Raw genomic sequence first — 13031 nt, 5'->3', positions numbered from 1 at the left:
CTTTCATATTGGTTGCAAACAAATAGGACGCCAGTGGAGCTATTTTAACACTGGTGAGATGTTCCCTGTGGCTAGTACCAATTAGCTGCCTTGTTCTATACCAGTGTAGTCTTCAGACGTGAAATGCATTGCAATAGTCACATTTTGAAGACTGTTGTGGCCAGTACACAAACAAATCTCTTCCAGCTCTATGGTTCTGTGTTTTCCTGCAGTAATAGCAGTTCACATTTGTTTTCCTTTGCTGGGAAGTATCCAGGGGGCTATATACCTTACTATAGATGATGTCAGGATATGTGTGCATGGATATCTTGGGCAGCCAGATTCACACAGCTGCCTGTGTGAGAGCAAATTATTGGAGTGGCATGAGGGCTCTTAATAAACTGCCGTCCCTATATTTTAAAGTTAATGCAGCTGTGGTTGCAAAGAACCAAGAAGCCAGCTTTATCAGTGGTTGGTGCAGATTCATCCAATCTGTACACTTCCCTAGGCCACAGAAAAAAAGATACTGCAATCTGCTGATATTTTGTAAGTGAATCTGATATGAGCCTTACTTTAGTATGGCATAGCCTAGTTATGTGGCTTAAATTTACGTGAAGGGGCTACCCTGTCATGTCAAGGAAGACACAATGTCCCCCAGTGTACTGCGTGACTAGCAAAGCTTCAATTAAACTGCCAGCAAATTGCTTGAAAATGGATCATACACGATTTCTGCACTATTACTATTGTCTCCCTGTGACTCACTCTGCTGTATATAGTAGCTTTTATTTTGAAGACTATTTTATTCCTACCAAGAGAGGTTTGAGAGCAAATATATTAAATGTCAGATGTTTCCATCATATTTGCAGCCTAAGACTTAAGCAATGGATGGAAATGTAGCATGCCTTGAAATATCAGATAAATATATACGGTATTTACTGTTATCTCTATTGCTACTGCAAAGAGTCATTTACCTCTTTGCTACAACACCATACACATATCCATCTCACCCGCTCCTCCCTCCCAGGCTTGGCTGTTTTCGGAGAGGGGTTTTTTTGCATGTTGCGTCATAATTCTGTGCAATATCAAATATAGTCACTGCAAAGGAATGCTGTTTATTAGATTTTGCACTCTTACAAAATAGTAATGTTTCTGTAAACAACCTTCCCTCATCCTCCAAGAGTTTCCCCTTTTAGGCCCTTGGGATGCTGAGAACTGCACATTCATATTTTCTACCTTTTTCTCTTCCTGTCCTTATAATTGCTGTAATATTGTCTTTACAGGTTTGCCCTGTTTACCTTCTATTTTAGTTTATTTATCAGTATCTTTCAACTGCGTGTGTTGGCAGAAGAAGGGAGACTTCCAGCAGAAGCCTTTTATTGTTTATGGGTTTGCTTAATTACCCAGCTTTTAGTAATCAACATACTGTACTTAAATGCATAGTGGGCCACAGAAATATGTTGCTGCCCTAGAATAAGGAGGAATTTTGTTTATAAGTATTATTTGGTTTTTTGCAGGTTTTGGGCTTTGAAATAGATACTGTGAACTCTGTCCAGTTTTCAAATCATACAGGTAAGTATATACATATATCTATTCTCTTGAGATGCTTTTAGTTTATGGAAAAGGGGATGGATTTTCCCAATGAAGGGATGCAGAAAGTGGAGTCTCCCAAGGATCAGTATTGGGACCTGTGCTTTTTAACTTGATCATTTAGAGTTGGAGATGAACAGAGAGGTAGCCAAGTTTGCTGATGGTACCAAATTGTTCAGGGTAGTTAAAAGTGATTACAAAGAGCTCCAAAAGGATCTCTCAGAACTGAGTCAGTGGGTGATAAAATGGCAAATGCAATTCAGTGGTAAGCAAGTGTAAAGAGATACACATTGTTGGGGGGGGGAATCTTAATTTTAACATATACAGTGGTACCTCGCAAGACGAATGCCTCGCAAGTCAAAAAACTCGCTAGACGAAAGGTTTTTCCATTTTCGATTTGCCTCGCAAGACGAATTTCCCTATGGGCTTGTTTCGCAAGACGAAAACGTCTCGCGACTTTGTTTCCTTTGTCTAAAAACAAAGACATGTTTTGTTTATAAAGTTAATTTATTTTTCCTTCAATTTTTGAACTGCTCTTTACAGTATGTGTGACTTTAAAGAGTAGTTAATAAACTGTTGTTGTACCAAATTTGGCTTTGTTTGGACTTTTTTTGACCATAGGAACGCATTAATTGATTTTCAATGCATTCCTATGGGATTTCGTGATTCGCAAGACGAAAAATTCGCTAGATGACAAAACTTGCGGAACGAATTAATTTCGTCTTGCAGGGCACCACTGTACATGCATGGAATCTGAACTTGTGGTGACTCACCAGGAATAAGAACTTTGGGTCAAAGTGAATAGCTCAGTGAAGATGTTGACCAAGTGTGGCAGCTGCTAGGGGTCCATGCAAGGGATCATTAGGACAGGAAATGAAAATAAGCCAACATCATAATGCCATTATACAAATCTAAGGTGTGATTACACTTGGAATACTGTGTACAGTGCTGGTTGCCTCACCTCAAAACACCTATTGTGGAGCAGGAAATGGTGCATTAAAAGGCAACTAAAATGATTAAGGGGTTGGACTGAAGATTACAGAATTTGGGACTTTTTAGTTTAGAAAAAAATATGAATAAGGCGGGGGTGGGACATGAGAGAGTTGTATAGGATTAGACATGGTGTGGAGAAAGTGGATAGCAAAAAGGTTTTCTCCATATCTAATAATGCTAGAAGTAGAAATGTTGGAAGATTCAGGGCAGACAAAAGAAAGTGTTATGGAATTCTCTCTCACAAGAGGTAGTGATGGCCACTAACTTGGATGATTGTAAAGAGGGTGACAGCATGTCTGAATACCATTGTTGGAAATTGTAGGTGGAGAAAGTGCTGCTGGTCTCAGGGCCTACTTCCTAGAGGCCAGATAAGGAAGCTTTTGACCTGCCAGATATTGAAAACTGTGACTCCCATCATCCCTGGCTAGTGGCCATTCTCGCTGGGATGTAATTCTGCAACATCTGGAGGACCAAAGGTTCCCCAAACCTACTGTAGGCACATATGAAATCTACTGTGAGAGCATGTTGTTGGATTAGATGGGCCTCTGACCCGGTCAAGCAGGTTCCTCTGGCATTCTTATGTATAATCGTAAATAAATGTTAAGAATACAGAACACTCAGGGACCATTCCCAACGGCCCAATGTTGATGACTTGAGGAGGGATTAGATTTGGTCTCTGTGCTGGTCTCTCTCTTGCTGCTGTGGAGACCTGAATGGATGGGTGGTTACAGCTGGTGTTTTAACAGTAGTCAGCGTCAGGCCCCCAAACAGGGCATTTCAGGGATAGAGCTGGACTCGAACAGAAATCCACTGATTCCTATGCTGGTCCATTGTCAGATGGATCTTCTCTGTTGTGCCAGCCTGGAATTGGTGCTGCAAAACAACAACATCAACAACAACAACAACAACAACAACAAGGAAACCGCCTCTCACCTTCCACCCAGACCAACAAGAGCCAACAAGGCTTCGGATGTGGTGGTGGCTCTACTGCTCTGATGGTCCCCTAGGCAAGGTTAGGATTGTGTTACCTCTCTTTATTTGTTGGTATTGAGAGGATCCAGCTTTATGCGATATCAAAGGAGCATAAAGAACAGACTCTTGCATCAGATTTTCATCTGAGTCTGATCATTCCAGCCTTGCAAAGGAGCTTGGGTCTGGTGTTGCTGTGGCAGTGTTGGCAGCGAAGGCTGGGCTGGCGTGCGGTGTGCTCCTTTCACCCTCCGATCCCCGCCCTCCCAGCGTGTGTGCCCCAGGTGCCATTAAAGCACGTTCTGCCGCTGCTTCACACAGTGGGTCAAATCTTTCTTCCTCCTTTTCCAGCGGCCATTAAAAAAACACATGTTTTAAGGGGAAACTACTTTGCTTCTAAAAGTTTTGGAAACAACAGCCCCTTATCTCTCCAGTGATGAAGGATTTGACAATCAAATGCTTAGAGTGTTTGTTTGTGTATATATTATGTTTCCTCCTTGGTTCTCCTCCAAGGAGCATGGGCTAGCATCTGTAGAGGTAGTTTTTTTTTATCCCCACAAGAATGCTAAGAGGTACTAAGGTTGGTAGTAATTTGTCTGAGGCTACCCAGTGGCAAATTGACACTGTCATCTGTCACTATAAGCACCTGCCCATACATAGACTTCATGGTTCCTTCAAAAAATTTGACTTCCTGATATTGGCGAGGGAGGGAGGAGAGAGATAAGGAGCATATATTAAAACATCTTCCGATGGACACTTGTTTTTTTCTGAATCACTCTGTTCCTTACATTAACGAAAAGGAAGATGTTGATATGCTATTTGTGATGCTCAAGAATATCCTTCTTTTAATCCTCCTGATATAGAGAGAGCATTTTAAGCTGGAGCCCGGAGGGAGCTCTGTTGGCTAAGTTGCCTGGCGAGGAGTATTTACTGTATGATTAGAGTGAGTGACTCACCTCCAAACGACATTGTGCTTCACGCTTGAATAAAAGGAGCTTGTCACACAGCCTACGTAGATGCTCTTTTTTTAAAAGAAGAAGAAAGGGGGGAAAGGGGGAGACAGTTTCAGTTTGTCACGCTCTCTCTCATGTGTACGAATATAAATGTTTTGGGGGAAGGGGGAGGAAATAGACCCTGATAGGCTTCTGGCCTGCTCTTAACAGTTTGGCAGGCTTGTTATTAGCATGCATATAAAGGACTCATTTGGTTTGCTTCCTATGCTTGAAAAGCAAAACAGGTGTGTGTTGTAAACTCAGATGCATTGTTTAATTTCACATTCGGGGATGCAGTTGGACTGGGATCCAAACAGGATTTCTCACAACAGGAATTCTCACTCCTGAATACGGCTTAAGCACATGCTTCCAGCCAAACATTTCCCACTGAGGCGTGCTGCAGAATGCTGATGCTAACTCAGACATTCTCTGTGGCCTCCTGTGGGTTTTGGCTCTGTAGCATCCTGTGTGAGGAACCTTGCAACGGGTCTACCCTAATACCAGGAGGCAGCAGGAGGCAGGATGGTTGTATTTATTGGTTAACAACAGATCAGGAGCTCAGCACCCAAGCCCCAAGAAGACCATAGAGTAGAGAGGTTTAAAGTAATGTGCAAAGCTATCCTCGATGCCTGTTGTTGCAGTATCAGTTCTGATTTGAACAAGGCTAATAAATTTGCAGAACTGTGTTGGAGAATTAAGGAAAATGCTCCCCCCCTTTTTTTTTTGGAGGAACAAGAGTGGAAATTTGAACCTTCGTTTCCAAGGATAACATATTATAGTATGCTGACCCATTTACTGCTTGCCCAGTACCTCCTGCCAGTCACAATGGGACACTGTGTCCTTGAATGCTCTTTGACTATTTCCCTCCCTCTCAGAGTTTATTCAAAAGTGTTCTTGGCACCACTTCTGTTCATCTTTGAACTTTTGTACCATCAGATGCCAAAATGCAATTACCGTACGTTTATAAAAGGGGTCAGAGAAAGCAGGTGGGTGAACTCCCTAACCAAAGCTAATGTGGGGAATTAATATAGCCAGATGGTAGATTTCATGCCTCAGGTGGCTTGAGGAACACCCTTTTGTTCTTTCACTTGTGGAATGTGATTGGTTTTCCTCCAATTCTATATTTGGAAAACCCCAGTTGCTTTCACAAAATAATAACAGGACTATTAATGTTGATTTATTTCCTTTTGAAAATGCATTTATTGGGTCAGAAATTACTAGATTAATCTTGTTTTAGTGCTCTCACTCATTCCTCTACAAAACCTGCCACAACAATTTCAGTTTTAATGAGATTATTGTGCTGGAGATGCTGTGGAGTCAATCATTCCCTCTGTTTCCAGTGTTCAGGCTGTAACTGCCATTGCTTTATTTATTATTTGCATATTCCATTTTTAAACTGCCCTTCATCAGTTAAGATCCCAGGGCAGTTTACAGTATATGGAATTAAAACAGTAACATTTAATTTAACAAAACACTCTAATACACACCAAACATGAATTCAAAATTAACAATAAACCAATCATCAATAGACAATATAAATATAACTGACTTGAAACACGTCAGTTTTCCCCAAAGGCCTGGATGTAAATATGTGTCATTAGATGGGGAACCTTTGTCTTGTAGGTCAGATATGACCTATGACCTGATTCCATCTACCCCACAGGGCTTTCTGAACACTGCAGCCTGCTATGGGTCTTTGGGTGAGTAGAGGTGGACTAGTAGTGTGGACACCATCAGAAAGTGAAGGCAGCACTCTTCCTCCCCTCATCACCAGGAATGATTGGGTTGCCAATCACCCACAGTCTATATTACATTCTATACCTAGTGTGAACATCCTCTGGCCATGAAGGATCCCCTCAGGGGAGAGGTCTTGAGCAAATGACCTTTGTAGCCACAGTCTAAAGGTAGCTCTGCAGACCTCAATATGTGTAGTACCAGCTGGGTGTTCATGGGTATCCATTCCTCAAGCTGTCAATTTACCTGCCACCACCTGCTGCACAATTCTCCAAACCTGAGATAATTCCCCACACAGACATTATAGCAAGGGTTAGCGCAATCTAAATGAGAAAAAGGTACAGACCAGTTCCAGAGGGATACACCACCAGGTGTAGTCTTACTTAACCCATCCAACCTGTAACTTTATTTGGTCTGTTTCTTTGCTCAGGTTATGATCACTGGAAGGGGCAGGTGTTAAATTCAGATGAACTTCATGAACTATATGAAGGACTGAAACTGAACAATGTAAATCATTACGATTATGTACTTACAGGTAAGCTTCTTAATTTTTGCGAGAGTGTTATCATGGCGACTAAAGAACCTGAAATACGTAGGCTGAGGGTAAAATGATTCCATAGCTGTTGTTAAGGCAAACGGGGTCCTAGGTGGCCTTCTCTCAATCTCTTAAACGTGGTTAAGAGATAACTCAGTGTTATGTCTCCATTACCTCTCTAGGAGAAGCATTTTTAAAAGGCAACCTCAGCAGGAAGCTTGTAATATAAAGCTTTGCATCCAGCAAAATACCCTCGCTCACATTTCTGCAGATTATTATTAATAACATAGTTTCACCTCAATGCATACAGTGCATATGTTTTTAATTTCATTTTCTGTATTCCTTACTGCAGTGAATAGGCTTGTTATAAACTTGCTAGATGAAATTGATTGCCATATTGATTTATATAACTTCCTCAAGAAGGGAGGTGGTTTCAAAGCCGGGGATAACGGAGAAATTTAATGATACAGGTCCAGAATTATCGCCCATAAAGGCTACTCTGCCATGAAGGGTATTGCACAACTGACAGTTTATTTCCCCCTGCTCTGGTTTCCATGGAGTTCTTGGAGGTAAAAGAGATATTTAATAACAAAGTGAATGAGATTGCACTGATGTGGCAATGAATTTTCAGCATAAACAGATTCCATTTGTTTTGAAGACCTTTTTAATTTCCCCCCTGAGGAAAATCTTAACGTGCAAAATGACAGAATAGCTTCACAGAATTGCTTTCTTCTACCAACCACAGCTGGCCAGCTAAACTATTTTTCTACCTGCACTATTGCTTATTTTTATTTTATTTCTTATCCTGCTTCTATCTGGGCTCAGGGTTGCTTTTTTCAAAGTATAGTTTGAAATAATTGAGGTAATTCCAAGACTGGAAAGTCTATATCATTTAAAGTTGATTTTTAAGGTATTACTCTGTGTCCATATTCAGAGCTTTTCAGGAAAGTGTAAGTTGTGAGGAACTATATTTTCAGGGAGTTGTGTGTAAGTGGGAAAAAGAAGCTTTGATGAAAGAGGGTATGGCACCAGTGAAACAAATCACATTTCAGACATTCATATATTGTGCTTGCTGGTTATAGAGGTTAAAACTCTAATTTTAATCTTTATTTTTGCTCATTGTCTTGGCCCTGTTTGGGAAGAGAGAACAATAAAAAATTTCTGAAAATATTGGCCCAGGATGCGGCACCCTACACAGACACATTCCAATGAACCCAGTTTGGATTGCTAGTCTAATATCTAAGAGCAATACAGTTTATTTATTTATTTATCTATCTATCTATTTAGATTGACAAATATATAAACTATTTAATCATAGAATCTCTAAGCAGCATGCATAAAGCAGCTGTAAACAATATACAAATAAAATAATCAAAATTTAAATGCAGTTATCTGCAACTTTGTTTACATGTTCAGGCAAGCTTGCTAAATAATTTTTTTAAGCAGCTTCTACTGCATGTGGCGACTTTGGTCTCTACTTTCAGTATCACACATTGTGACTAAAGAACTGAAGAACTAAAGTCACTGTTATAAGGGATATGGCGTTGCTGCTGTTTTTGTCCTCTTTGCTTTATAACGCCTATTAAAACAGCGGCATGTGATGTTATCACACGGGCCTTCTCCTTGCCACCGTCTCACATAATTGGCTGGTAGGGGATGAGAATGGGGAGTTTCAGAGTGTGGTGGCATCATACTGCTTTTTTGGGGGGGGGGTTACTATATGTTGTTTGAAAACATACAGAGCAGCAGCTGCCCCTTGTCCCTCACAATACATTTTGTCTCAGGTCTCCCTAGTGTCTCTTCTTATGTCTTGTTTAGACCTAAGACTAAGGTCACTGCCACACCATACATTTGCACCACTTTAACAGGCATAGCTCCTCGCAAAGAATTCTGGGAGCTCTGGTATGTTAAGGGCTATGACCTCACAGAGCTACCATTCCCAGCACCCTCAACAAACTACAATTTTCAGGATTCTCCATGAAGTGGTGTAAGAGTGCTTTAAATGTATGGCATGGATATAACCTAGGCCATATTTCTCAACTCTCTAAGGAATGATGACTAGACATGTAAATTATTCACTAAAGTAATCTTGCTAAACTAATGAATAACTTGAGTAAAATGTATAAGGGTCACTCCTATATAGGCAGGGCAAAGTTTGCTCTGAATTTCATCTGAATGACCCGCTAGAACTCAACAGTGTTGAAGAGCAGAGGCGGGGGCTGGGGAGTTCTTGCTTCATTTGGTTTTGCAGAATAGCAGACCATCTATTCTAGTCACGGCCATCTTATACAGTAAATTTATGTATTCATTCAGGATTTCTGAGGTGCCATTCACTTTGCCTCACAACAAGCCCCTTGTGGGTGGGTGCTTGATTTGAGTGGCTGCAGCTTGCAGATGGGAGAACTTAGCCAAAACTAACAAAATATATTTCAGTAGGAAAAATGTAAGGTTCTGGCTAGAATGTGTGCAGAGGAGGATGACCGAGATAATAAAAGGTCTGGAAGCTAAGCCATATAAGGGGCAGTTGAGGGAGTTGGACATGTTTAGCTTGGAGCAGAGTAGACTGAGAGGAGATATGATAGCCATCTTCAAATATCTGAAGGGCTGTCACATGGAAGATGGAGGAAGCTTGTTTTCTGCTTCTCCAGAGGGTAGAACTCAAACCAATGGATTCATATTACAAGAAAGGAGATTCCAACTAAGCATTAGGAGGAACTTTCTGGCAGTAAAAGCTGTTCAACTGTGGAACAGACTATCATGAAAGGTGGTGGACTCTGCTTCCTTGGAGGTTTTGAACAGAGCTTGAACGGCCATCTGTCAGGGATTTTTTTAGCTGTGATTCCTGCAGCATTGCAGGGGATTGGACTAGATGATCCTTGGGGTCCATTCCAACTCTACATTATGTGATTACTTCCTCCAGCTCACTCTGGTTTATGGAGGGGTTGTGGGGGGAGAAGTTGGGAGGGTTCCATTTGACATGTGTGTGTGTTTGCAAAAGTAGGGTAGCTCTACCCTTGATAAAGAATACATTTATAACATTTACCATCCTCTGCACTTGAACTGGCAAAGCTGAAAAACTAAATGAAGATCAAAATGTGACCTGTGGCACTTCAGTTTGTGGTGACTGAGTCACACATGGAGGAAAGTAAAAACCACTACAGCCAATCTGCATCCTGGACAGAAAATTTGGTTGTCTTTCCTCAAGGGAAGAGAATGATTTTGTTAGCAGAAAAACTGCTTGGAAGCTTATAGTGGTTTCTGGGTTTGTGTTTTGCATTGATCTCTTAGACCTATGAAAAAAGATTGGCTTAAGTGTCCTTCCGCACGTCCAGGCAGATAAACTCTAATATAGCAAACTCACCCCAATTTATAGAAGTGACAACTACAGTACTGGCCAATTCATAGAGCTGCTGCCACTGAACAGAAATTGGGTGTGGAAAATACTTTCCCAACATAATCTTAATTTCCCCTCTTATCCCTTCAAGGCTACACAAGAGACAAATCATTCCTTGCAATGGTGGTTGATATTGTTCAAGAGCTAAAACAACAGAACTCCAATTTGGTATATGGTAAGTTTCTAATATACAAATTATTCACTTTACATTATGTAGTTAGGGAGATCTCACAGATGGAAGATATTGGTGGCCCTCCTGAACATAACTCTAAAGGCTCAGGGAAGGCAAAAGTGGTTATGGCATTGATAGTATATAAAAAATAGATCATGATATTTATTGTGAGTAAATTAGTTTTGATGTCACCAGCTGGGACACCAGAGAAATCTTTTAGCAGCGCTGTAGTGACAGTAAAAGGGCATTAGCAAGTTCACAGCTCATGGGTGTTTTGTCTGGCAACAAGAGACTGATCTCCTCTGATGTTATAGTGGAACTTGCTGCCTTGACTTAGCTGCTCTGATTTCAAAGAGGCAACTGAGTGCTGGAGCATTCGCTAGAGAGAATTCAGATTCAAAGGTCACTGAATAACTTTCGTTACATTAGCTGTTTAAGTCTTGCCTGATATCCTGGAGCTATGAGACAAGACTTTGTTTGCTGGAATCAATATAGGTTAACATCGCTTTCAAACTGTTCTAAGAGGGCCTGTTCAAGTTGCTGCTGCCTGACCATTTGGTCCCTCTATGTATGAGTGACAGATTCACAGCCTATAATCCTTCTATCCTTTTATGGATCCTGTACAAAGTTTTGTGTGTGTGTGTGTGTGTGTGTGTGTGTGTGTGTGTGTTTTAGCAAAGATCAAAACAGTTTATTGTAACTACCATGGAGGTTTTCAATGAGCCTGGCATGGTTATGATCTCTTGGCTCTTCATACTTAAATGTGTTCTTATACGGTGGCATTATTGCATCTGCATTAACAATTTTAACTTTCTCTTTCAGTATGCGATCCTGTGATGGGTGACAAGTGGAGTGGGGAAGGCTATATGGTTGGTAATCATCTCACTCTTGGCCCATCTTAATGAATAACGTTATACCAAAAGAAACCCTATTTCTTCAGGACATAGATACAGACTGGACCAGTATAACAGGGAACGAAAACGCTGTCTGCATGTGTGGAATGTGTGGTGTGCTGGCTGCTTGAAGTGCAACTACATGGTGGCTACTTTGTATGGAAAGCCATTTACGGAAAGCAGCTTGTCTAAAAAAAAAATAGGCGATTCCGCGTGCCCCTCCCCCACGCCACAGCAGCCTTTCTTTCTGCTGCAGCAGAATAGCAGAATTTGCTGGAACTGTGTGTAGAATTTTGTTACTATTGACCAGGCATAGGCAAATTCGGCCCTCCAGATGTTTTGGGACTACAACTCCCATCATCCCTGACCATTGGTCCTGTTAGCTAGGGGTGATGGGAGTTGTAGTCCCTAAACATTTGGAGGGCTGAGTTTGCCTATGCCTGCTATTGACACTCATGTGCAAATGTTGACAATCACACACACACATATACACACACATTGGGGCATTCACAGTATTCCTCTGGGGATTGTCAGTATTTTTATGTAGATGCCAGCATGTAGCAAATTTTGAGCACTCCCTCATATGAAATCTTCAAGTGCAGTAATAGTTGTGAATCTCTTCCTACCAGTGTGCTTATCAATTTCTGGATTGAGCTGAGAAAATAACTGCTCATTCATGGATTTGTTTTTGGAGGATTTGAACTTTGTTAGAATAAACTGTGAATAATGAAGAATCTGCTTAAGCTTTCCAAAGCCAATATCATTTTTCTTATTCTTTACAGTATGTTCCAAAGGATCTTCTTCCAGTTTATAAGGACAAGGTTGTGCCTGTAGCAGATATAATAACACCTAATCAGTTTGAGGCTGAGTAAGTATTGTTTTTCTCATATATTTTTAAAGATGTAGAAATAAATTGTTTTCATTATTTTCCTGATTAAAATGAAAAGTTGCAGTTTGTAATTAATTAAAATTAATATTAAATGCATTCTTGACATTTCTTGCCATGTATAAAATCACGTGCTCACAAATCTAAATTTTGGTAAGTTTGCTAAATTAGTTTGGCTGGGATTGTTTAAACAACATGGAGTACATATGCTGTTTGAGTCTACAGTGGTGCCCCGCAAGACGAATGCCTCGCAAGACAGAAAACCCGCTAGATGAAAGGGTTTTCCGTTTTGGAGGTGCTTCGCAAAACAAATTTCCTATGGGCTTGCTTCGCAAGACGACAATGCCTTGCGAATTCCTGCTGGTTTCCCCCCCCCCTTTTCTAAGCCGCTAAGCCGCTTATCAGCTGATCCGATCATCAGATAAGCCGCTAATAGCGCTAATCCGCTAATCCATCAATGGGCTTGCTTCGCAAGACGAAAAAACCGCTAGACGAAGAGAATCACAGAACGGATTCTTTTCGTCTTGCGAGGCACCACTGTATTATTTTACAGGGTCTGTTAGCTGAGAGGATTAGAAGATGCCAAGGGTTGATGAGCAACATAGATTAACTTCTTGTATTTGTTAGTGTGAAGGCAAACTTATACATTTATCACACTGAATAACACCTTAGTAAGACAACATTCAGAGCCTTTTGATTAGAAGGCCTTTGCCAAAGATAGTAAGAAGACTTTTAGAAATATAAATTTATAACTTTTGTTATAAATTTGAATTATTAATTATACCTTCTTGCCTTGAACTCTCCTTCGAGTACCCCTGTGTCAGAAAAAGCAGCTAAAATACCTGAAATAAATTAAATGAAATATGTTATGGTAACAGTGCAAAAGGGAACTCTATG

General features: G+C 40.7%; 1 protein-coding gene across 1 annotated transcript in view; it reads left to right on the top strand.

Annotated features, from left to right (window-relative positions):
* PDXK (pyridoxal kinase) overlaps positions 1-13031 on the top strand; it is a 52756-nt gene that overhangs the window by 22946 nt on the left and 16779 nt on the right. Inside the window, exons 2-6 of the mRNA XM_083498473.1 lie at positions 1494-1548; positions 6685-6789; positions 10275-10358; positions 11178-11224; positions 12031-12116. Coding sequence (XP_083354599.1) covers positions 1494-1548; positions 6685-6789; positions 10275-10358; positions 11178-11224; positions 12031-12116 — 377 coding nt within the window. The remainder of the gene's footprint in view (positions 1-1493; positions 1549-6684; positions 6790-10274; positions 10359-11177; positions 11225-12030; positions 12117-13031) is intronic.

Source organism: Podarcis liolepis (assembly GCF_965112155.1).
Source record: "Podarcis liolepis genome assembly, chromosome: 4".
NCBI lineage: Eukaryota > Metazoa > Chordata > Lepidosauria > Squamata > Lacertidae > Podarcis > Podarcis liolepis.
The sequence above is the reverse complement of the archived record's forward strand: the minus strand, read 5'-3'. Positions and strand labels throughout refer to the sequence as shown.